Source organism: Ovis canadensis, chromosome X (assembly GCF_042477335.2).
Source record: "Ovis canadensis isolate MfBH-ARS-UI-01 breed Bighorn chromosome X, ARS-UI_OviCan_v2, whole genome shotgun sequence".
NCBI classification, from domain to species: domain Eukaryota; kingdom Metazoa; phylum Chordata; class Mammalia; order Artiodactyla; family Bovidae; genus Ovis; species Ovis canadensis.
The window spans coordinates 95,950,347-95,973,762 of record NC_091727.1 but is presented as its reverse complement, the minus strand read 5'-3'; the positions used below and the strand labels follow the sequence as shown (position 1 = coordinate 95,973,762).

Sequence of the window (23,416 nt, the reverse complement as noted above, 5' to 3'; positions counted from 1 at the left end):
TATCTAGAGTTACACTGTTACCATCATTGATCTCATATGAAACTATATATTATTCTATTAGAGGCCTCACACACATTTGACGGTGTAAGAAACAGTAATTTTGTAAAACAGGTGAAATACAAATAATATAGCAGGCACTATTAGTAAAGTCACAAGTAAGATGTAAGTTAAGAGCTTCCATTAGATGTAGCCCAGTATATCCTCAGGTCATCTGACTTAGTCTGCTCTGTAAAATCCTTATCTTTCAGGGAAATTATATTTTGGCATCATCTATAAGGCACATAGCTCCGTTTTCTCATATTATTAGACTGATTGTCCTTCAGTTCAGTTCAGTCGCTCAGTTGTGTCCGATTCTTTGCGACCCGATGAACTGCAGCACGCCAGGCCTCCCTGTCCATCACCAACTCCCGGAGTTCACTCACAATCACGTCCATCAAGTCCGTGATGCCATCGAGCCATCTCATCCTCTGTCGTCCCCCTCGTCTCCTGCCCCCAATCCCTCCTAGCATCAGAGTCTTTCCCAATGAGTCAACTCTTCTCATGAGGTGGCCAAAGTACTGGAGTTTCAGCTTCAGCATCATTCCCTCCAAAGAAATCCCAGGGCTGATCTCCTTCAGAATGGACTGGTTGAATCTCTTTGCAGTCCAAGGAACTCTCAAGAGTCTTCTCCAACACCACAGTTCAAAAGCATCAATTCTTCAGCACTCAGCTTTCTTCATAGTCAACTCTCCCATCCATACATGACCACTGGAAAAACCATAGCCTTGACTAGATGGACCTTTGTTGGCAAAGTAATGTCTCTGCTTTTCAATATGCTATCTAGGTTGGACATAACTTTTCTTCCAAGGAGTAAGTGTCTTTTAATTTCATGGCTGTAGTCACCATCTGCAGTGACTTTGGAGCCTAAAAAAATAAAGTCTGACACTGTTACCACTGTTTCCCCATCTATTTCCCATGAAGTGATGGGACCAGAAGCCATGATCTTCGTTGTCTGAATGTTGAGCTTTAAGCCAACTTTTTCACTCTCCTCTTTCACTTTCATTAAGAGGCTTTTTAGTTCCTCTTTACTTTCTACCATAAGGGTGGTGTCATCTGCATATCTGAGGTTATTGATATTTCTCCTGGCAATCTTGATTCCAGCTTATGCTTCTCCCAGCCCAGCATTTCTCATGATGTACTCTGCATAGAAGTTAAATAAGCAGGGTGACAATATACAGCCTTGACGTACTCCTTTTCCTATTTGGAACCAGTCTGTTGTTCCATGTCCAGTTCTAACTGTTGCTTCCTGACCTGCATACAGGTTTCTCAAGAGGCAGGTCAGGTGGTCTGGCATTCCCATCTCTTGACGAATTTCCCACAATTTATTGTGATCCACACAGTCAAAGGCTTTGGCATAGTCAATTAAGCAGAAGTAGATGTTTTTCTGGAACTCTCTTGCTTTTTCCATGATCCAGGAGATGTTGGCCACTTGATCTCTGGTTCCTCTGCCTTTTCTAAAACCAGCTTGAACATCTGGAAGTTCACAGTTCACATATTGCTGAATACTGGCTTGGAGAATTTTGAGCATTACTTTACTACTTTACTAGCATGTGAGATGAGTGCAATTGTGTGGTAGTTTGAGCATTCTTTGGCATTGCCTTTCTTTGGGATTGGAATGAAAACTGACCTTTTCCAGTGCTGTGGCCACTGCTGAGTTTTCCAAATTTGCTGGCATATTGAGTGCAGCACTTTCACAGCATCATCTTTCAGGATCTGAAATAGCTCAACTGGAATTCCGTTACTTCCACTAGCTTTATTCGTAGTGATGCTTTTGAAGGTCCACTTAACTTCACATTCCAGGATGTCTGGCTCTAGGTGAGTGATCACACCATCATGATTATCTTGGTCGTGAAGATCTATTTCGTATAGTTCTTCTGTGTATTCTTGCCACCTCTTCTTAATATCTTCTGCTTCTGTTAGGTCCATACCATTTCTGTCCTTTATCGAGCCCATCTTTGCATGTAATGTTCCCTTGGTGTCCCTAATTTTCTTGAAGAGATCTCTAGTCTTTCCCATTCTGTTGTTTTCCTCTATTTCTTTGCATTGATTGCTAAGGAAGGCTTTCTTATCTCTTCTTGCTATTCTTTGGGACTCTGCATTCAGATGCTTATATCTGACTGTCCTTAGTATGATTTAATTGTTTCCAACACAGAAGAGACTTCAGACCTAAATTACCATAGCCTGGTGTTATCTATATAAATCCATCCGATAATTCTGGGAGTTTTTTCTCGTTTGCTGAAACTTGTCTTGTTACTCTGACTGATCTTGAGTAATAGAAAAAAGCTCAAATTTATGGCCAGAGTCAGAGCTGGCATCCTTAATTGGCCTCCTGAGGGGATCCCATCTAGTAATATCACAGTGACCTGAATATGCTTATAATTTTTTTTAAGTAAATTTTCTCAGAGCCAACCAGTTAGAGTCTTGTAGTAGAGAAATTTACCATGGTAACCCAGAACTAGACACAGGTAATTGGCCACAAACCCAACAATTGAATTGATTTTTAAAACTAGCATAGAATCAGGCTTATGATAGAAAATCATTTGATTTATATGCAAAGGTCTAAGAAGTCAAGAAAACATAAATGATCATATGAATCAGGTCCAGCATCTTGGGGAAGCTGTCTACCTCTGATGTCGTTGTCTTCTCATCCTGGTGTAGTGTAGTTTCTCCTGATAAAAAAGTCCTTCCATCCAGGTTGGAGACAGTCCCTTAAATTATGTGTTTTCCTAGTCCTGGTTGCAGGTCATGAGTCATCTGATCTTCATCCAAAGATAGATTACTGAGATGAGCTTCAGAAACAAACTTAGGATGTTCTTTAAGAATTCAATTAAATTTTACATTAATATCACATAACAGCAAAGAACTATGTAAGAGATGAGTCTTACTAGATGCAGACCTCCATTAACAAACTGGGATTTAGCATTTTTTGAAATATCTTTTTCTCCCTAGAGTTACCCTCATTTTTCATCAAATATAACCAATTTAAGGCCAGTTTATTTGCAAAATAGGTCTGTTCTCACTAATTTTGGTCTGATGATTTATATAACCATAAATGATTATAGACTTTTTATTTTGCTGAAACATTTATAGAGTCTCAGGCTGAACCATTAAAATAAAACAGGGCTGGGAAACTCACACCAAAGGCTTATCACAGATTTTGCCTAACAAATGTAGGTGAATTCTTCCCTTTATAAGGTCGCAAAAATTTCTTGAGATTTTTGAACCCATGAGATAACCTTCCTAACTCATCTGATAAACTCACTGGAAACCTAAGAATTTCCAATTTTTGGAGGAGTCAGATAGAGAGAAAATATAATTGTTTTGTTTATAACGTTTAATTTTACCGAAGTATTGTCATAACTGGCTTGATAGGAAGGTTTTCCCTACTACCTGAAAACATAAGATTCAAACCTGTGATTTTTCAGATAGAAACCATAAAAGTTATAAGCATATTTGCTGGTTCATTCAGTCCTTCTTTTAACTTTTGTGTAGTCATGAGGTTTTCCATTAGAATACCAGTACATATCAGACTGTTAAGAACTCCATATAATTTCTAGGATATCTGTATTAGTAATTTTACCATACATTATAACATGAGTGGATTTATTACTCATTTGATAATCTTTTTCATGTAATTTAACCAACCAAATAAACAGAGTTTAATATCTCTCTTTAGGATGTTTCAGGGGCCCTCTGAAGCACCCCAAAGTTAGCTAGAGGTCAAAGGAACTTCAAAAGAATTCGATTTAGGAAGTTTTATCAAAAAGATCAATTAAAAGCGCTTAGAACATTTGGTCAGATTTAGAGATAAGAAAGCCTTCTTCAGCGATCAATGAAAAGAAATAGAGGAAAAGAACAGAATGGGAAAGACTAGAGATCTCTTCAAAAAATTAGAGATACCAAAGGAACATTTCATGTAAAGATGGGCTCGATAAAGGGGAAATGGTATGGACCTAACAGAAGCAGAAGATATTAAGAAGAGGTGGTAAGAATACACAGAAGAACTGTACAAAAAAGATCTTCACAACCCAGGTAATCATGAAGGTGTGATCACACATCTAGAGCCAGACATCCTGGAATGTGAAGTCAAATGGGCCTTAGAAAGCATCACTATGAACAAAGCTAGTGGAGGTGATGGAATTCCAGGTGAGCTGTTTCAAATCCTGAAAGATGATGCTGTGAAAGTGCTGCACTCAATATGCCAGCAAATTTGGAAAACTCAGCAGTGGCCACAGCACTGGAAAAGGTCAGTTTTCATTCCAATCCCAAAGAAAGGCAATGCCAAAGAATGCTCAAACTACCACACAATTGCACTCATCTCACATGCTAGTAAAGTAGTAAAGTAATGCTCAAAATTCTCCAAGCCAGTATTCAGCAATATGTGAACTGTGAACTTCCAGATGTTCAAGCTGGTTTTAGAAAAGGCAGAGGAACCAGAGATCAAATTGCCAACATCCGCTGGATCATGGAAAAAGCAAGAGAGTTCCAGAAAAACATCTACTTCTGCTTAATTGACTATGCCAAAGCCTTTGACTGTGTGGCTCACAATAAACTCTGGAAAATTCTGAAAGGGATGGGAATACCAGACCACCTGACCTGCCTCTTGAGAAATCTGTATGCAGGTCAGGAAGCAACAGTTAGAACTGGACATGGAACAACAGACTGGTTCCAAATAGGAAAAGGAGTACGTCAAGGCTGTATATTGTCACCCTGCTTACTTAATTTATATGCAGAGTACATCATGAGAAACACTGGACTGAAAGAAGCACAAGCTGGAATCAAGATTGCCAGGAGAAATATCAATCACCTCAGATATGCAGATGATATGACCCTTATGGCAGAAAGTGAAGAGGAGCTAAAAAGCCTCTTAATGAAAGTGAAAGAGGAGAGTGAAAAAGTTGGCTTAAAGCTCAACATTCAGAAGATGAAGATCATGGCTTCTGGTCCTATCACTTCATGGGAAATAGATGGGGAAACAGTGGTAACATTGTCAGACTTTATTTTTTTGGGCTCCCAAATCACTGCAGATGGTGACTGCAGCCATGAAATAAAAAGACACTTACTCCTTGGAAGAAAAGTTATGTCCAACCTAGATAGCATATTCAAAAGCAGAGACATTACTTTGCTGACTAAGTTCCGTCTAGTCAAGGCTATGGTTTTTCCAGTAGTCATGTATGGATGTGAGAGTTGGACTGTGAAGAAGGTTGAGCGTCAAAGAATTGATGGCTTTGAACTGTGGTGTTGGAGAAGACTCTTGAGAGTCCCTGAACTGCAAGGAGATCCAACCAGTCCATTCTGAAGGAGATCAGTCCTGGGATTTCTTTGAAAGGAATGATGCTAAAGCTGAAACTCCAGTACTTTGGCCACCTCATGCAAAGAGTTGACTCTTTGGAAAAGACTCTGATGCTGGGAGGGATTGAGTGCAGGAGGAGAAGGGGACAACAGAGGATGAGATGGCTGGGTGGCATCACTGACTCAATGGACGTGAGTCTGAGTGAACTCCGGGAGTTGGTGATGGACAGGGAGGCCTGGCGTGCTGCAATTCATGGGGTCACAAAGAGTCGGACATGACTGAGCGACTGAACTGAACTGAACTGAACTGAACTGAGTCAGTGTTTATGGGTCACAATGGGTGTAAATACCAAGGCTCAAGGTCTAGTGAAAGTCAGCTCTGCCATCTTGGCCCTAATTGTCTCTAACCAGTTTTCTTATGGCTGTGTCATTCCTAACAAAATCAATTTATGTAACTAATTGTAATCCAATTTTAGAAAATCCTGATCATGCATAACTCTTTTTAGTATTTTTCATACTTTTTTTTTTAACTGAAAACACATTTCCTACTTTCCTTTAGCAACCAAGAACTAACTTTTATATTAGCATTTGATAGATTGGTGAGCATAAATATCAGTGATAAGTTTTAAAAGCCTTGCTTTCTTAGAACATTTTAGGATGGCACCAAACATTATTAATTTATAGTCCCAAATCTCTTTAGTTTCTCTGTAAAAAGAAATTAGTGTTCAGTAGTAAATGTTTCAAAATCTTATTTTATTTGGAAATGACCTAACTATTCAATAGATTTCCAACACTTAGCACACTTGGCACAACCCTTAGAAATTTAAGTTACACCAATCTGGAGAGACTATTTTAGACAGATATTTCTACAGAATAATTATTCTTAATAGAGCTTACATAAAAGCTCATATCTCATTTACATTTTTTAGAACTTTCTTAACTTGAGTAATTTCCTTGTTGACAAACTTATAACAGATATAATATTTAACTTATATTAAACCTAGGTTTAATGAAAATATTCTGCTTAACGTTAATTACTCTAAGACATATCTATATTAGATAGGTCAACAAACACTAATATCAGGTATTTAATATTGAATATTTCCCAGTTCACATGAACCTGGAACTTATTGTTTAATTTAAAATTACTTGATTTGTAAGCACTTACCTTTTTTTAAACCAAATAAATAGAGCTTATTTACAAATTAACCTCAAAAATATTACCCAGAGAGAAAGACATACCAAGACATATTTAGACAGTGCAAGATCTAGCTTCAAGTCTTTTTTCCCTTTTCCCTCAGTGTCAGGAGTTAGAGATGGTCTAGATTAGTGTTCCTGATAGCCCTGGTCTCAAGGCACAGGGAAAGAATATCAAGTGCTAACAAAATGGCAGCAGGTCTAAACCAAATGGTGGCCAGACAAAGCAAAATGGCCATCAAAAATCACAACACAAAACACAGACTTAAAACACACACACATAAACCTGGCAGTTCTCATCAAAGTGAAAGTGAAGTTGCTCAGTTGTGTCCGACTCTTTGCGACCTGTGGACTGTAGCCCACCAAGCTCCTCTGTCCATGGGATTCTTCAGGCAAGAATACTGGAGTGGGTTGCCATTTCCTTCTCCAGGGGATCTTCCCGACCCAGGGATCAAGGGAGGAAAGGAAGCCAGGTTGAAAGAAGAAGGGGGAGGGGCGGGAGAGGAGGGGCAAAAAGGGTGGCCTTACAGACGTCTCCTGCCACCTAGAGATACTCAGGCGTTATGGGTCTTTCCCCTGGCCTCCAGAGAAGGGAGGACTGGAACTTGGCCCTACCAGAAATCAGAACCAGAATTTGAGTTCTCTGCCAGGAGGAGGTGATCCAATCCTCAGCTCAGGCTGAGGACCCTTCGTCCAGATTCCTGCGTCCAGGACCGGGGGACTAGAAAAACAGGGAAGGATAGGAAGGGTTAAGGAGAGGAAAGAGAGAGGGAAGGGGAGAGAAGTCAATAAAGTCTCTTGTTCCTTACCGGTCAGGGCACTCTGGCCAGTTGTCTGTGTCAGGAGGAGACCACGGACAAAAGGGTCCCAGTTGCAGCCACTGGGTCTGGTCCATTGGCAGGCAAGCTGGCCCCTGAGTACTCCGAGTAGTCAGGATGTCAGTTTCAGCGAAGAAGAGTCCCACCAGAGTTGCCGTGTTTTGCAGGAAGGTGAACCCCTTCCAGGGCCTGAAACTGGGCTCTTGTCTAACACTTGGAAATGAATTGTCCGAGGAGACACATGTGCTGACAAAGCAAGAGATTTTATTGGGAAAGAGCACCCGGGTGGAGAGCAGTAGGGTAAGGAAACCCAGGAGAACTGCTCTGCCACGTGGCTTGCAATGTCGGGTTTTATGGTGATGGGATTAGTTTCCGGGTGGTCTTTGACCAATAATTCTAATTCAGAGTCTTTCCTGGTGGTGCATGCTTTGCTCAGCCAAGATGAATGCTAGCGAGAGGGATTCTGGGAAGTGGACAGACATGCAGTGTCTCCTTTAGACCTTTCCTGAACTCTTCCGGTTGGTGATGGCTTATTAGTTCCGTATTCCTTATCAGGATCTCCTGTCATAAAACAACTCATGCAAATGGTTAGTATGGTACCTGGTCATGGTGGGCGGTTTCAATCACTGTGCTTCCTCTAACACAACCACCATCTTATGAGGGTGACATTTTTAGATTCCACATACCAGTGCTATCATATAATATTTGTCTTTCTGTTTCTGGTTTATTTCACTTTGCATCATGTCCTCTTGGCTCAACCTTGTTATCACAAACAGACACAGGTTGTTTCCTTATCTTAGCAATAGTGAATAATGCTGAAATAAGCATGGGAGTGTAGATATCTCTTCAAGATACTTATTTCATTTCCTTGGGATGTATACACAGATGTGGGATTGCTAGATCACATGGTAGTTCCATTTTTAACTTTTAAAGGAACCTACATATGCTTCTCCATACTGATTACACCACTTGACATTCTCATCGATGGTTCACAAGGGTTCCCTTTTCTCCACATCCTTGCCAACACTTATTTCTTGTCTTTTTGATAATATCCACTCTGACAGGTGTGAGGTGATATCTCATTGCGCTTTTGATTTGCATTTCTCTGATGATTAGTGATGTTGAGCATCTTTTCATACATCTGTTGGCCATCTATATGTCTTCTTTGGAAAAATGTCTACTCCAGTGCTTTGCCCACTTTTAAATCATTAAAATTTTTTTTGTTTTGTTTTGCTATTGAGTTTTAAGAGTTCCTTTTATATTTTGTATATTAACTTCTTATCAGGTATATGCTTTGCAAATATTTTTTCTGTTCTGTAGGCTGACTTTTAACTCCGTTGATTATTTTCTCTGCTGTTCAGAATCTTTTTAGTTTGATGAAACCCCACTTCTCCATTTTTGCTTTTTTTTGACTGTATTTTTACTGTCACATCCAAGAAATTATTGGCAAGGTCAGTGTCATGAAGATTTCCCCCTATATTTTCTTCTAGGAGTACAATAGCTTTTAACTGTTTAACCTATTTTGAGTTGATTTTTGTATGTGGTATAAGATAAATTGAATGAGTTGGATTTACTTATGATTCATGTGGCAGGGGAGAACATGCACCTTGGGGAACCTTGACACTTCTCAGGAAGATGTGTTTGATCTGCCTTATTTTGGGCTATGGGATTAAGTTAGGTGATTTGTGGGAGAGTTGAAGAAAGTAGGGCTTTGCTCTAGATTTGGTGATGTCAGGAGTGGGGGGGGTGATCTTAACGATTGGGCATCTTAGTAAATCATATCTAAGAGGAATGAAAGGTACCACATGCATAAAGCTGTAATTGGCATAGAAGCAGCAGTCACGTTAGTGAAGTTAAAGATATTTGGTCATTTTTGTGTTTGCACAATGTTTATTTTTTGTCAGTGTTCACATGATTATTGAGTGGATTTTTTTTTTGTCTTGATACATCATGGTCACAGAGTAGCCTTACATGATGTTAATGTTCTGTGAAATGGTTCATGTCCAACAAGAACCATCAAGACCTTGTTGTGAGTGTCAGGCCAGCTCCTAACAACACACAGACCCAATGATAGCCCCAGTCCAGCTCTCTGACATCAGTGCTGCTTTTCTCTTAAATTGTGTACTGCAAAGGGCAGAACAAATTTTGGTGAACAACTATTTATCTCTTACACAGTGACTAGAAATTGATAATGATATACATCGGACAGGCAGATTTTGTGAATTTCTTCAGAAACTCTTAGCTCTTCTTACAAAATTCCTCTGTGTGTATATCTCTACTGCATGTACTGTATGTCAAGATCATGAATCAATGAGGAAGAATGAGAAAGAGTTGGTGAGTGGTTGCCATGAAGATTGGGAGGGGCTAGCATGACTGAATGACATGAATCCCAAAGAAACTGCATTTTTTTTTTCCCACAAAAGAAGTAGATGAAAATACTGTCTTAAGGCATACTTTAGAAATGGTTAAGTGGGGTGTGAGAGACAAAATACCTTCCCCTTAGTAGACTGGAGGGAAGGCAGCGTCTTCAGAGGACAACTAGATTCAAATGATGCTTACATGATGAGATGATCAATTGACAAGTGGTTTAGGACTTTTTACTCAAAATTTGTCCCACTGACCAGCATCATTATCAGCCAGGTGCTTGTTAGAAGGACAGAATCTCAAGTCCCACTCCATACCTACTGTATCAGAATCTTCAGTTTAACAAGATGCCCAGGTGATTCAAATGTACTTTAATGCTGATAAAGCACTAGCTGAGGATTTAGAGGAGCTTGCTGACCATAGAAAGTGAAAAAAGTGAATTGGTGGCTCAGACAATAAAGAATCTGTCTGCAACACAGGAGACTGGTTCAATCCCTGGGTTGGGAAGATCCCCTGGAGATGAGAATGGAAATCCACTCCAGTATTCTTGCCTGTGAAAATCTATGGACAGAGGAGCCTGGTAAGCTGCAGTCCATGGGGTCACAAAGAGTCAGACATGACTGAGTGACTGAGCATATAGATCATAGTTGCTGACCATAGACTGGGTATTCCAAAGGACTTAGTGAAAGGTTTGGGGAGCCAGGAACAGAAGCAGGAAATGTTGACTGACTAGGGAAGTTGAAAAGAGAAATGCAGATATAAGAACACAGAATTTCTTTACCCTTTCAGACTGCCTCTCAATCTCCATTCCTTCCTCCGGCTCTCAGAATATGGTGGCTCTTTCCCATGTCACTTCACTGAACACAGTTATTTTTTAGCAGGTTGTCTAAAATGGATGTTTACAGTGGTGTTATTTTCCTCCCAATCTTTCTATTTTCCAAGTTTATTAGAGTGCTCACATGTTGCTTCCCTAGTATGACAAAGTAATATAAAATATGTGTTAAGGAAGTAGAAGGGTTAAAATGTTAGGCTGTGTCACGATTTGCTATTCTGCAGGAGTTAGCCTATTAGCTGTCATCTGTCAGCTGACCCATTTACAACCTCCAGTTCTTTAGAAATCAGTACTATCTCTGGAGATAAGAATAAGACCTATAGTGCCAACTGAAGCTTTGCAATTCTCCTCCTGGCTGTGACTTTTCCCATCTGATTTGGCTCCCTCTCTGATGCAGAGCATACCTGAAACAACCTCTGTTGATCACATGGTCAAGGATAACTCACTAATCCTGCAAAGCTGTAGGAGGGTTTGGTAAAAGCAATAAATATAGAAGGGAATGATGGCTTTTGAGAAGGCATCCACAAAACACAACTGTTAGAGATGTTCCTACATTACTTTTATTCTCATATGCTTTAAACAGTTGTTGGAGCCATGCATCTACAGTATATGCTGTCTTTTTATGCCAATTGGAGTCTTTTCATACCATTCAGAGAGACATTTCATCCTCCTGCATCACAAGATATATATTTAGCCATGCTATGACTCAAAGTTACAGTTCCCTTCAACAGTGCCTCTTCCTATGCTGAAGCAGCTGAAATTCTTTTATAGATTTATCACCCAGCTCACAGCACTTAGAGATTCTTATTGCTTAACCCTTTTTCATACCTGATTCATTAACAAAACAAAACAAAACAAAACAAAACCCCAAAGCTGCTATGAACCTCACAAAGTTTCTAATTTAAATGGAAGTAAAATGTAACCTTTCTTGTGAAGCAATGATTGGACATCAGACCAGAACTTGTAAGGTTTTGTAATGGGATAAATAAAAATTAGAATGCATCTACCTGCACTAGGACAGATAGTATCCGGTAAGATGCTTGTGTAAGACAGAGTCGTCTAAAGTTGATAACAGAATCTAATCCCAGTTTTTATATCATCCACTGTTAAATATAAAGTGTCATTCATTGGGCAAGCAGCATTTCACTAAAATTATTTCTTCTTAAACTAAAAATTATTTCTTCTTAAGCAACCCTTTGTAAAAGTCGTGCTAATAAATAATTCTACTGACTCTGTTTAGTAAACATTAATGCTGCAAATGATCCCGAATGGCGCCCTTACTTTTGGAATGAACAATGGTTCCCTTACCAGTGTTTCTCAATGTGTGATATAAAGAATTATGTCCATGATAACAGTCACCTAGGGTGCCTATTAAAAACACAAATTCCTAAACCCTAATTCAAGCCAAGTCAGATTTTCCAGGAAGACTTGGTCACCTGTATGTTTTTAAAGCACTTTAAGTAATTTTTACCAAAAGATAAGAATGCTAAATTTTAGTCAGGACGTATCTGCATCAAAAAGGTATGGTGGTGGTTTACTATTAAATATGTAGATTCCTGGGTCTTATTGACTCTCTGAGAGATGAGAACCATTGAGTCTTTACTGAAGAACTATATCTTTAGCAGTGACTGTTAATGCAAACCTAAAAGATAATTCATTAAGTGTGTTCAAAGTTCAAGAATAGTTTCAGAAGGCCTCTTTCTAATTGAAACTGAAAGATAGAAATAAAAAATATAAGATAATATACATGTTGGTGAATATTGCACCCTAATATTTTCTTTATATCACACTCAGAAACTTCAGAAATAAGTCATAGATCTTGCAAGTGTTGATATCACCTACTTGGGAATTTGAGAAAAATTAAATAGAAGAACTAAAGCAGTAATGTTACTGAACGTTTCACGCCAGGCCCCAACCAGGGTCCTTCTGCATGGTGTGGCTCGAGTCAATAGAATGAGACGGAATTTTGTTTCAGAAGTTAAAGTTCTATTTTTTGAGCATAGAATGGAGAGGCAGGAGATAACACTCCAGGGCATAGGTCTTGCCCAACAGGTGGTGGGCAGGGCTGCTTTATAGGGTTCTCAGCAGCGGGGAAGAGGTTGAGTTCTCCTGGGATTCTCATATTCTTGTTGGGTTTTCATGGGGTTCTCACAGTTCCAGATCCACAGTGTGGGACACAGTATATCCAGATGCAGCCTGCCACTGCTGTTTTGGACTGAGGCTTTGGCACAGCACTTTTCTGCAAGGCTCACCAAGTTGGCGCATCTGGAGAAGTAGTTCTGCACTGGAACCTCTAACCTGACATGTGATGTGACCGCTCTGCACATGGCCCGCTGTGGGCAAGTGAAACTAGACTAAGCAGAAAGGAAGCAGTTAGATCTTAGCTTACCACCTGGATTCCAGCATATTTCTCTCGTAACCCAGTGGGCTTTGCTGGCCATGGTAAGTTTAATAATACAATCATTATGGCAACAGATAACATTAAAAAAATCTCTTTTGGGGGCCTCCTAGGTAGCACTAGTGGTAAAGAATTTGCCTGCCAATGCAGGAGATGTGGGTTCGATGCCTGGGTCCGGAAGATCCCCTGGAGGAGGAAAAGGCAACCCACTCCAGTATTTTGCCTGGAAAATCCCGAGGACAAAGGAGCCTGGTGAGCTATAGTCCATAGGGTTGCAGAGTCGGACATGACGAGTAACTAACACAAAGTTTACAAAGACATTTATAAAAAATGTCTTCCCTATAGAATTTATTGTGTGATCTTACTATATAGGTAGGCCAGTTTTATACCTGAAGAAGTTGGGGTTTAAGATGTAAGAGACAAGTGGCTGTCAGGGCTAGAATGCATGTCTTTTTTTCTAGAAGCTTCTCAAAGTCTATCTATGACCTAGTTCCCTGTACTTGCTATGCTTGCTTTCTCATACTCCAGTGAATCTGCTGCTTGATGCAGCTGTCCTAGAAGCCACTAAGCATGGTTTCTTACAACCAAACAGTACTAACAAGTGGCTCCTATCTTTAGCAAAAATTCATGCTTAAATATCATAACACTGCTTAGGCCAAAATGAAGAGGCTGTGTTATTCTAGTTCCTCAGATAAGATGGTTTATTTTATATTCTACTGGAATTCTACTGTATGTGATTCTACTCCCAATGTGTCCCACCTTCATTCCTCCAGCAGGAAATATTCTGAGAAATCTGGCTTTAGCACCAAATATTCATTATAAGATTCTCATTTTATGGACTCCTCTCTCAAATAGCTATCCTGAGTTCAACCTTGTGTTGCCCTTTTTCTACATATTCTCTGCAGGGAATGGTAGAAGTTGCTGGGGCAGAGAGAAGAAGGCAACACATTGGCCCTCACCATGTTGATTTGATATTTTGTCTATTCTTCATGCCTTTGGGGAAAAAATTAGAAAATCTATATTCAGTTTTAAAATATTATGGAAAGCAGGGTTGTATTACCTTGTCAAATTCTTCCATCTTGTATTTTGGAAATAAGGACATTTGTCTGGATGCTTTGGCTATATTTAAATATTCTGAATTATTTCTTTGTTAAAAAGCAGCAGTGGTCCTGGGAGAAGAGCATAGGCATATGTTTGAGGACAGAATGTTGTGCACCTCAAAAATCATTTCTAAGAAAACATTTGCCCTTTGACTAGACACTGCATATTCCCCCTCCCCATACAATTCCTCAACTGGGCATGTAAATAAGTCTGGCCTTGTCATAAGAATAGTTTTACTCTCAGTATACATGTATTTCATATAAGTAGATGTCAGTGAGTGTTTCTCCAGGTATTTGTGGACAAGAGAATAACTTAGAAGAATAATCTGAGAGAGAATTTAAGTAGTTAAATGGATTGTTCTTAGATTTAGAACTTTTTTCATTTGTGCCTTAACTCTTTCCCAAAAGGGCAGCAAGAGCCAGACATACTGTAGTCTAAGCTTTCCATCCAGAAACTCTTCTGAGAAGGTTAGTAATAATGTTTCCTGGTCAAGTCTGCTCTGAAACAGTTTCCATAGCTTCTTATCAGCCAAGTTCAGCTTTGGAAGGAGAGGGAGTACAACTCAAAAAAAAAAAAAAAAAAAAGGAAGAGGCAGTTTCTGGAAGCAAAAGCAGGAGTAATTTTCCACCTATCCAATGACAAGTAGTCAGATATTACTTTGAGTTTCCTTTGTGGGGATGAGGCACATTTGGCCTACCTAAAACCTTGAAAAACACTGTTTGGGTTACTGCTACAGAACAGGAAAGACAAAAATTGAGGGTAAAGGAGGATTATTATGTGAAAAAATTATTTCAGTTTTATTTTTAAAGGAAATACTTGATGAAATGTTCTAAAGCTGTTTGCAAAAGTTGCCTCAGCCAAAGAAAAATATTGGATATCTTAATAGAATATCACAACAAATGAAATGGAGGAGCTGGGGGGACTGCTTGAAATGCCACTAGGCAAATTTCTCTTGTCCAAAATAATATAAAGGCCTGGATTCCATGTGATAACTGTCAGTGCTGATAATATCAACATAGAAGAAAATCTAGTTTAGTGGAGAATTCTTGCAGTCAATTACTTTTGCTTCCTTAGGAACTAATTTTCTTATTTTAAAAAATTTATTTTCAAGATTTACATTATGAATACTGGGCTATGCCACTGATATATGCATGAGTTATGTGTTTAATTACCATTAGCATCATGGGTCTTGGGAGTTGAACACACTGGAGTAAGAACTACAATTATTCATCATATAGAATATACAGCAGCTATTCTACTTATAAACCGGTTTTGTTCCAGGTTCCTAAAGGCTATTCTCAAGGCCATTTGTTTCTAAGTTGTACTATAAAAATGACTGCTAAGCAAACATCCTCTTCCAACAGCACAAGAAAAGACTCTACACATGGACATCACCAGATAGTCAACACCAAAATAAGATTGATTATATTCTTTGCAGCCAAAGATGGAGAAGCTCTATACAGTCAACAAAAACAAGACCAGGAACTAACTGTGGCTCAAATCAAGAACTCCTTATTGCCAAATTCAGACTGAAACTGAAGAAAGTAGGGAAAACTGCTAGACCATTCAGGTATGACCTAAATCAAATCCCTTATGATTATACAGTGGAAGTGAGAAATAGATGTAAGAGACTAGATCTGATAGACAGAGTGCCTGATGAACTATGGATGGAGGTTCATGACATTGTACAGGAGACAGGGATCAAGACCATTCCCATGGAAAAGAAATGCAAAAAAGCAAAATGGCTATCTGGGGAAGCCTTACAAATAGCTATGAAAAGAAGCGAGGTGAAAAACAAAAGAGAAAAGGAAAGATATAAACATCTGAATGCAGAGTTCCAAAGAATAGCAAGGAGAGATAAGAAAGCCTTCCTCAGAGATCAATGCAAAGAAAGAGGAAAACAATAGAATGGGAAAGACTAGAGCTCTCTTCAAGAAAATTAGAGATACCAAGGGAACATTTCATGCAAAGATGGGCTCGATAAAGGACAGAAATGATATGGACCTAACAGAAGCAGAAGATATTAAAAGAGGTGGCAAGAATACACAGAAAAACTATACAAAAAAGATCTTCATGACCCAGATAATCACGATGGGATGATCACTCACCTAGAGCCAGACATCCTGAAATGTGAAGTCAAATGGGCCTTATAAAGCATCACTATGAACAAAGCTAGTGGAAGTGATGGAATTCCAGTTGAGGTATTTCAATTCCTGAAAGATGATGCTGTGAAAGTGCTTCACTCAATATGCCAGCAAATTCGGAAAACTCAGCAGTGGAGTGGCCACAGGACTGGAACAGGTCAGTTTTCATTCCAATCCTAAAGAAAGGCAATGCCAAGGAATGCTCAAAGACCGCACAATTGCACTCATTACACACGCTAGTTAAGTAATGCTCAACATTCTCCAAGTCAGGCTTCAGCAATATGTGAACCATTAACTTCCAGATGTTCAAGCTGGTTTTAGAAAAGGCAGAGGAACCAGAGATCAAATGGCCAACATCCTCTGGATCATCGAAAAAGCAAGAGAGTTCCAGAAAAATATCTATTTCTGCTTTATTGACTATGCCAAAGCCTTTGACTGTGTGGCTCACAATAAACTGTGGAAAATTCTGAAAGAGATGGGAATACCAGACCACCTGACCTGCCTGTTGAGAAACCTATATGCAGGTCAGGAAGCAACAGTTAGAACTGGACATGGAACAACAAACTGGTTCCAAATAGGAAAAGGAGTACATCAAGGCTGTATATTGTCACCCTGCTTATTTAATTTATATGCAGAGTACATCATGAGAAACGCTGGACTGGAAGAACACAAGCTGAAATCAAGATTGCCAGGATAAATATCAATAACCTCAGATATGCAGATGACAGCACCCTTATGGCAGAAAGTGAAGAGGAACTAAAAAGCCTCTTGATGAAAGTGAAAGTAGTGAAAAAGTTGGCTTAAAGCTCAATATTCAAAAAACAAAGATCATGGCATCTGGTCCCATCACTTCATGGGAGATAGATGGGAAAACAGTGGAAACATTGTCAGACTTTATTTTTTTGTTCTCCCAAATCACTGCAGATGGTGACTGCAGCCATGAAATTAAAAGACGCTTACTCCTTGGAAGAAAAGTTATGACCAACCTAGATAGCATATTGAAAAGCAGAGACATTACTTTGCTGACTAAGGTCCATCTAGTCAAGGCTATGATTTTTCCTGTGGTCATGTATAGATGTGAGAGTTGGACCATGAAGAAAGCTGAGTGGTGAAGAATTGATGCTTTTGAACTGTGGTGTTGGAGAAGACTCTTGAGAATCCCTTGGACTGCAAGGAGATCTAACCAGGCGATCCTAAAGGAGATCAGTCCTGGGAAGGACTGATGCTAAAGTTGAAACTCCAGTACTTTGGCCACCTCATGTGAAGAGTTGACTCATTGGAAAAGATTCTGATGCTGGGAAGGATTGGGGCCAGGAAGAAAAGGGAACAACAGAGGATGAGATGCCTGGATGGCATCACTGACTCAATGGACATGAGTTTGAGTGAACTCTGGCAGTTGGTGATGGACAAGGAGGCCTGGTGTGCTGCGATTCATGGGGTCGCAAAGAGTCAGACACAACTGAGTGACTGAACTGAACTGAAGATGTTTATTGGTGGAATGTAGTGTTGGCCATTTGTTTGGGGTTATGAATTCTTGGTATCTATACAGTTGGCTAAGTCGAAACTTCATGAGCTTTTAAGTTTAACTAGGTCCCATTTGCTTATTTTTGCTTTTACTTCTATTACTCTGGGAGGTGTGTTATAGAGGATCCTGCTGTGATTTATGTCAGAGAGTGTTTTGCCTATGTTTTCCTCTAGGAGTTTTATGGTTTCTGGTCTTACATTTAGATCTTTAATCCATTTTGAGTTTATTTTTGTGTCTAGTGTTAGAAAGTGTTCTAGAGTCATTCTTTTACAAGTGATTGACCAATTTTCCCAGCACCACTTGTTAAAGAGATTGTCCTTTCTCCATTGTATATTCATGCCTCCTTTGTCAAAGATAAGGTATCCATAGGTGCGTGGATTTATCTCTGGGCTTTCTCTTTTGTTGCATTGATCTATGTTTCTGTCTTTGTGCCAGTACCATACTGTCTTAATGACTGTTGCTATGTAGTATAGCCTGAGTCAGGCAGGTTGATTCTCCAGTTCTATTCTTCTTTTTCAAAATTGCTTTGGCTATTCGAGGTTTTTTGTAATTCCATACAAATTGCGAAATTATTTGTTCTAATTATCTGAAAAATACCCTTGGTAGCTTGATAGGGATTGCGTTGAATCTCTAGATTGCTTTGGTTAGTGTAGTCATTTTCACTATATTGATTCTTCTGATTCATGAACATGGTATGTTTCTCCATCTAATTGTGTCATCTTTGATTTCCTTCATCAGTGTTTTATAGTTTTATATAGATAGGTCTTTCATTTCTTTAGGTAGATATAATCCTAAGTATTTTATTCTTTTCTTTGCAATGGTGAATGGAATTGTTTCCTTAATTTCTCTTTTTGTTTTCTCATTGTTAGTGTATAGGAATGCAAGGGATTTCTGTGTGTTGTTTATATCCTGCAACTTTAGTGTATTTATTAATTAGCTCTAGTAATTTTCTGGTGGAGTTTTTAGGGTTTTCTATGTAGACGATACGGAGAAGGCAATGGCACCCCCCTCCAGTACCCTTGCCTGGAAATTCCCATGGACGGAGGAGCCTGGTAGGCTGCAGTCCATGAAGTCGCTAAGAGTCGGCACGACTGAGCGACTTCACTTTCACTTTTCACTTTCATGCATTGGAGATGGCAATGGCACCCCACTCCAGTACTCTTCCCTGGAGAATCCCAAGAGACAGAGGAGCCTAGTGGGTTGCCATCTATGGGGTCACACAGGTTGGACACGACTAAAGCGATTTAGTGGTAGAGCAGCAGTATATAGACAATCATGTCATCTGCAAAGAGTGAGAGTTTTACTTCTTCTTTCTCAATATGAATTCCTTTTATTTCCTTTTCTTCTCTGATTGTTCTGACCAAAACTTCCAAAACTATGTTGAACAGTAGTGGTGAGAGTGGGCTTCCTTCTTGTTCCTGACTTTAGAGGAAATGCTTTCAATTAGGAAACTATTAGCAAGGTGAAAAGACAGACTTCAGAATGGGAGAAAATAATAGCAAATGAAGCAACTGACGAAGAATTGATCTCAAAAATATACAAGCAACTCCTACAGCTCAATTCCAGAAAAAATGGTCCAAAGAAGTAAACAGACATTTCTCTAAAGAAGACATACAAATGGCTAAAAAACACATGAAAAGATGCTCAACATCACTCATTATCAGTTCAGTTCAGTCGCTGAGTCGTGTCCAACTCTGCGACCCCATGAATTGCAGCACACCAGGCTTCCCTGTCCATCACCAACTCCCAGAGTTCACTCAAACTCACGTCCATCAAGTTGGTAATGCCATCTAGCCATTTCATCCTCTGTCGTCCCCTTCTCCTCCTGCCACCAATCCCTCCCAGCATCAGAGTCTTTTCCAATGAGTCAACTCTTCACATGAGGTGGCCAAAGTACTGGAGTTTCAGCTTTAGCATCAGTCCTTCCAAAGAACCCCAGGTCTGAACTCCTTTAGAATGGACTGGTTGGATCTCCTTGCAGTCCAAGGGACTCTCAAGACTTTTCTCCAACACCACAGTTCAAAAGCATCAATTCTTTGGCACTCAGCTTTCTTCACAGTCCAACTCTCACATCCATACATGACCACAGGAAAAACCATAGCCTCGACTAGACAACTTTGTTGGCAAAGTAATGTCTCTGCTTTTGAATATGCTATCTAGGTTGGTCATAACTTTCCTTCCAAGGAGTAAGCATCTTTTAATTTCATGGCTGCAGTCACCACCTGCAGTGATTTGGGAGAACAAAAAAATAAAGTCTGACAATGTTTCCACTGTTTTCCCATCTGTCTCCCATGAAGTGATGGGACCAGATGCCATGATCTTTGTTTTTTGAATATTGAGCTTTAAGCCAACTTTTTCACTCTCTACTTTCACTTTCATCAAGAGGCTTTTTAGTTCCTCTTCACTTTCTGCCATAGGGGTGGTGTCATCTGCATATCTGAGGTGATTGATATTTCTCCTGGTGATCTTGATTCCGGCTTGTGATTCTTCCATCCCAGAGTTTCTCATGATGTACTCTGAATATAAGTTCAATAAGCAGGGTGACAATACACAGTCCTGATGTACTCGTTTTCCTATTTGGAACCAGTCTGTTGTTCCATGTCCAGTTCTAACTGTTGCTTCCTGACCTGCATACAGATTTCTCAAGAGGCAGGTCAGGTGGTCTGGTATTCCCATCTCTTTCAGAATTTTCCACAGTTTATTGTGAGCCACACAGTAAAAGGCTTTCACATAGTCAACAAAGCAGAAATAAATATTTTTCTGGAACTCTCTTGCTTTTTCGATGATCCAGCAGATGTTGGCAATTTGATCTCTGGTTCCTCTGCCTTTTCTAAAACCAGCTTGAACATCTGGAAGTTCACAGTTCACATATTGCTGAATACTGGCTTGGAGAATTTTGAGCATTACTTTACTAGCATGTGAGATGAGTGCAATTGTGTGGTAGTTTGAGCATTCTTTGGCATTGCCTTTCTTTGGGATTGGAATGAAAACTGACCTTTTCCAGTGCTGTGGCCACTGCTGAGTTTTCCAAATTTGCTGGCATATTGGGTGAAGCACTTTCACAGCATCATCTTTCAGGATTTGAAATACCTCAACTGGAATTCCATCACTTCCACTAGCTTTGTTCATAGTGATGCTTTATAAGGCCCATTTGACTTCACATTCCAGGATGTCTGGCTCTAGGTGAATGATCACACCATCATGATTATCTTGGTCGTGAAGATTTTCTTGTACAGTTCTCCTGTGCATTCTTGCTAACTCTTCTTAATATCTTCTGCTTCTGTTGGGTCCATATCATTTCTGTCCTTTATCGAGCCCATCTTTGCATGAAATGTTCCCTTGGTATCTCTAATTTTCTTGAAGAGATCGCTAGTCTTTCCCATTGTATTGTTTTTCTCTATTTCTTTGCATTGATCTCTGAGGAAGGCTTTCTTATCTCTCCTTGCTATTCTTTGGAACTTTGCATTCAGATGTTTATATCTTTCCTTTTCTCCTTTGTATTTTGCTTCTCTTCTTTTCTAGCTATTTCTAAGGCCTCCCCAGATAGCCATTTTGCTTTTTTGCATTGCTTTTCCATGGGGATGGTATTGATCCCTGTCTCTTGTACAATGTCCCGAACCTCATTCCATAGTTCATCAGGCACTCTGTCCATCAGATCTAGTCCCTTACATCTATTTCTCACTTCCACTGTATAGTCATCAGGGATTTGATTTAGGTCATACCTGAATGGTCTAGTGGTTTTCCCTACTTTCTTCAATTTAAGTCTGAATTTGCAATAAGGAGTTCATGATCTGAACCACAGTCAGTTCCTGAATTGTTTTTGCTGAATGTAAAGAGCTTCTCCATCTTTGGCTGCAAAGAATATAATCAGTCTGATTTCGGTGTTGACCATCTGGTGATGTCCGTGTGTAAAGTCTTCTATTGTGTTGTTGGAAGAGGATGTGTGCTATGACCAGTGCGTTCTCTTGGCAAAACTCTATTAGCTTTTGCCCTGTTTTATTCTGTATTCCAAGGCCAAATTTGCCTGTTGACTTCCTACTTTTGCATTCTGGTCCCCTATTATGAAAAGGACATATTTTGGGGTTGTTAGTTCTAAAAGTTCTTGTAAGTCTTCATGGAACTCTTCAACTTCAGCTTCTTCAGCATTACTGGTCAGGGCATAGGCTTTGATTACCATGATATTGTGTGGTTTTCCTTGGAAACGAACAGAGATCATTCTGTCATTTTTGAGATTGCATTCAGCTAGTGCATTTAGGACTCTTTTGATGACCATGATGGCTAATCCATTTCTTCTAAGGGATTCCTGCCCACAGTAGTAGATATAATGGTCATCTGAGTTAAGTTCACCCATTCCAGTCCATTTTAGTTCACTGATCCTAGAATGTCAACATTTACTCTTGCCATCTCCTGTTTGACCACTTCCCATTTGCCTTGATTCATGGACCTAAGACTCCAGGTTCCTATGCAATATTGCTCTTTACAGCATCGGACCTTGCTTCTATCACCAGTCACATCCACCTCTGGGTATTGTTTTTGCTTTGGCTCTATCTCTTCATTCTTTCTGGAGTTATTTCTCCATTGATCTCCAGTAGCACATTGTGTACCTACTGACCTGGGAAGTTCCTCTTTTGGTATCCTATCATTTTGCCTTTTCATACTGTTCATGAGGTTCTCATGGTAAGAATACTGAAGTGTTTTGCCATTCCCTTGTCCAGTAGACCACATTCTGTCAGACCTCTCCTCCATGGCCCACCCATCTTGGGTGGCCACACAGGGCATGGCTTAATTTCATTGAGTTAATCAAGGCTGTGGTCCTAGTGATTAGATTGACTAGTTTTCTGTGGTTGTGGTTTCAGTGTGTCTGCCCTCTGATGCCCTGTTGCAATACCTACTGTATTACTTGGGTTTCTCTTACCTTGAACTTGGGGTATCTCCTCACAGCTGCTCCAGCAAAGTGCAGCTGCTGCTCCTTACCTTGGACGAGGGGTATCTCCTCACCGCCACCCCTCCTGACATTGAACATGGAGTAGCTCCTCTAGGCCCTCTGGCACCCGTGCAGTCACTGCTCCTTGGATGTGGGGTTGCTCCTCTCGGCTGCTGCCCCTAACCTTGGGTGTGTGTAGCTCCTCCCTGCCGCTGCCCCCGCCCTCGGACGCAGGGTATCTCCTCTCAGCTGCTGCCCCTGACCTCCAGCGTGGGGTAGCTCCTCTTGGCTGCTCCTGTGCTGTCGCAGCCTGGCACTCTCGGCCTCCACTCCTGATCTTGGACATGGGGTAGCTCCTCTTGGCCACGCTTGTGCACCGTTGCAGCCACCCAATGTGGTACCATCTCATGCTGGTCAGAATGGCTGCTATCCAAAAGTCTACAAACAATAAGTGCTGGAGAGGGTGTGGAGAAAAAGGAACTCTCTTACACTGTTGGTGGGAATGCAAACTAGTACAGCCACTATGGAGAACAGTGTGGAGATTCCTTAAAAATCTGGAAATAGAACTACCATATGACCCAGCAATCCCACTGCTGGGCATACACACCAAGGAAACCAGAATTGAAAGAGACACGTGTACCCCAATGTTCATCACTGCACTGTTTACAATAGCCAGGACATGGAAGCAACCTAGATGTCCATCAGCAGACAAATGGATAAAAAAGCTGCGGTACATATACACAATGGAATATTATTCAGCCATTAAAACGAATGCTTTTGAA

General features: G+C 40.1%; 1 protein-coding gene across 1 annotated transcript in view; it reads right to left on the bottom strand.

Annotated features, from left to right (window-relative positions):
- Window positions 1-23,043, bottom strand: part of LOC138930816 (serine/arginine repetitive matrix protein 2-like) — a 129,400-nt gene extending 106,357 nt beyond the window's left edge. The window contains exon 1 of the mRNA XM_070291222.1: window positions 22,725-23,043. Within this exon, the coding sequence (XP_070147323.1) occupies window positions 22,725-23,043 (319 nt within the window). The remainder of the gene's footprint in view (window positions 1-22,724) is intronic.
- Window positions 23,044-23,416: the final 373 nt, after the last annotated feature.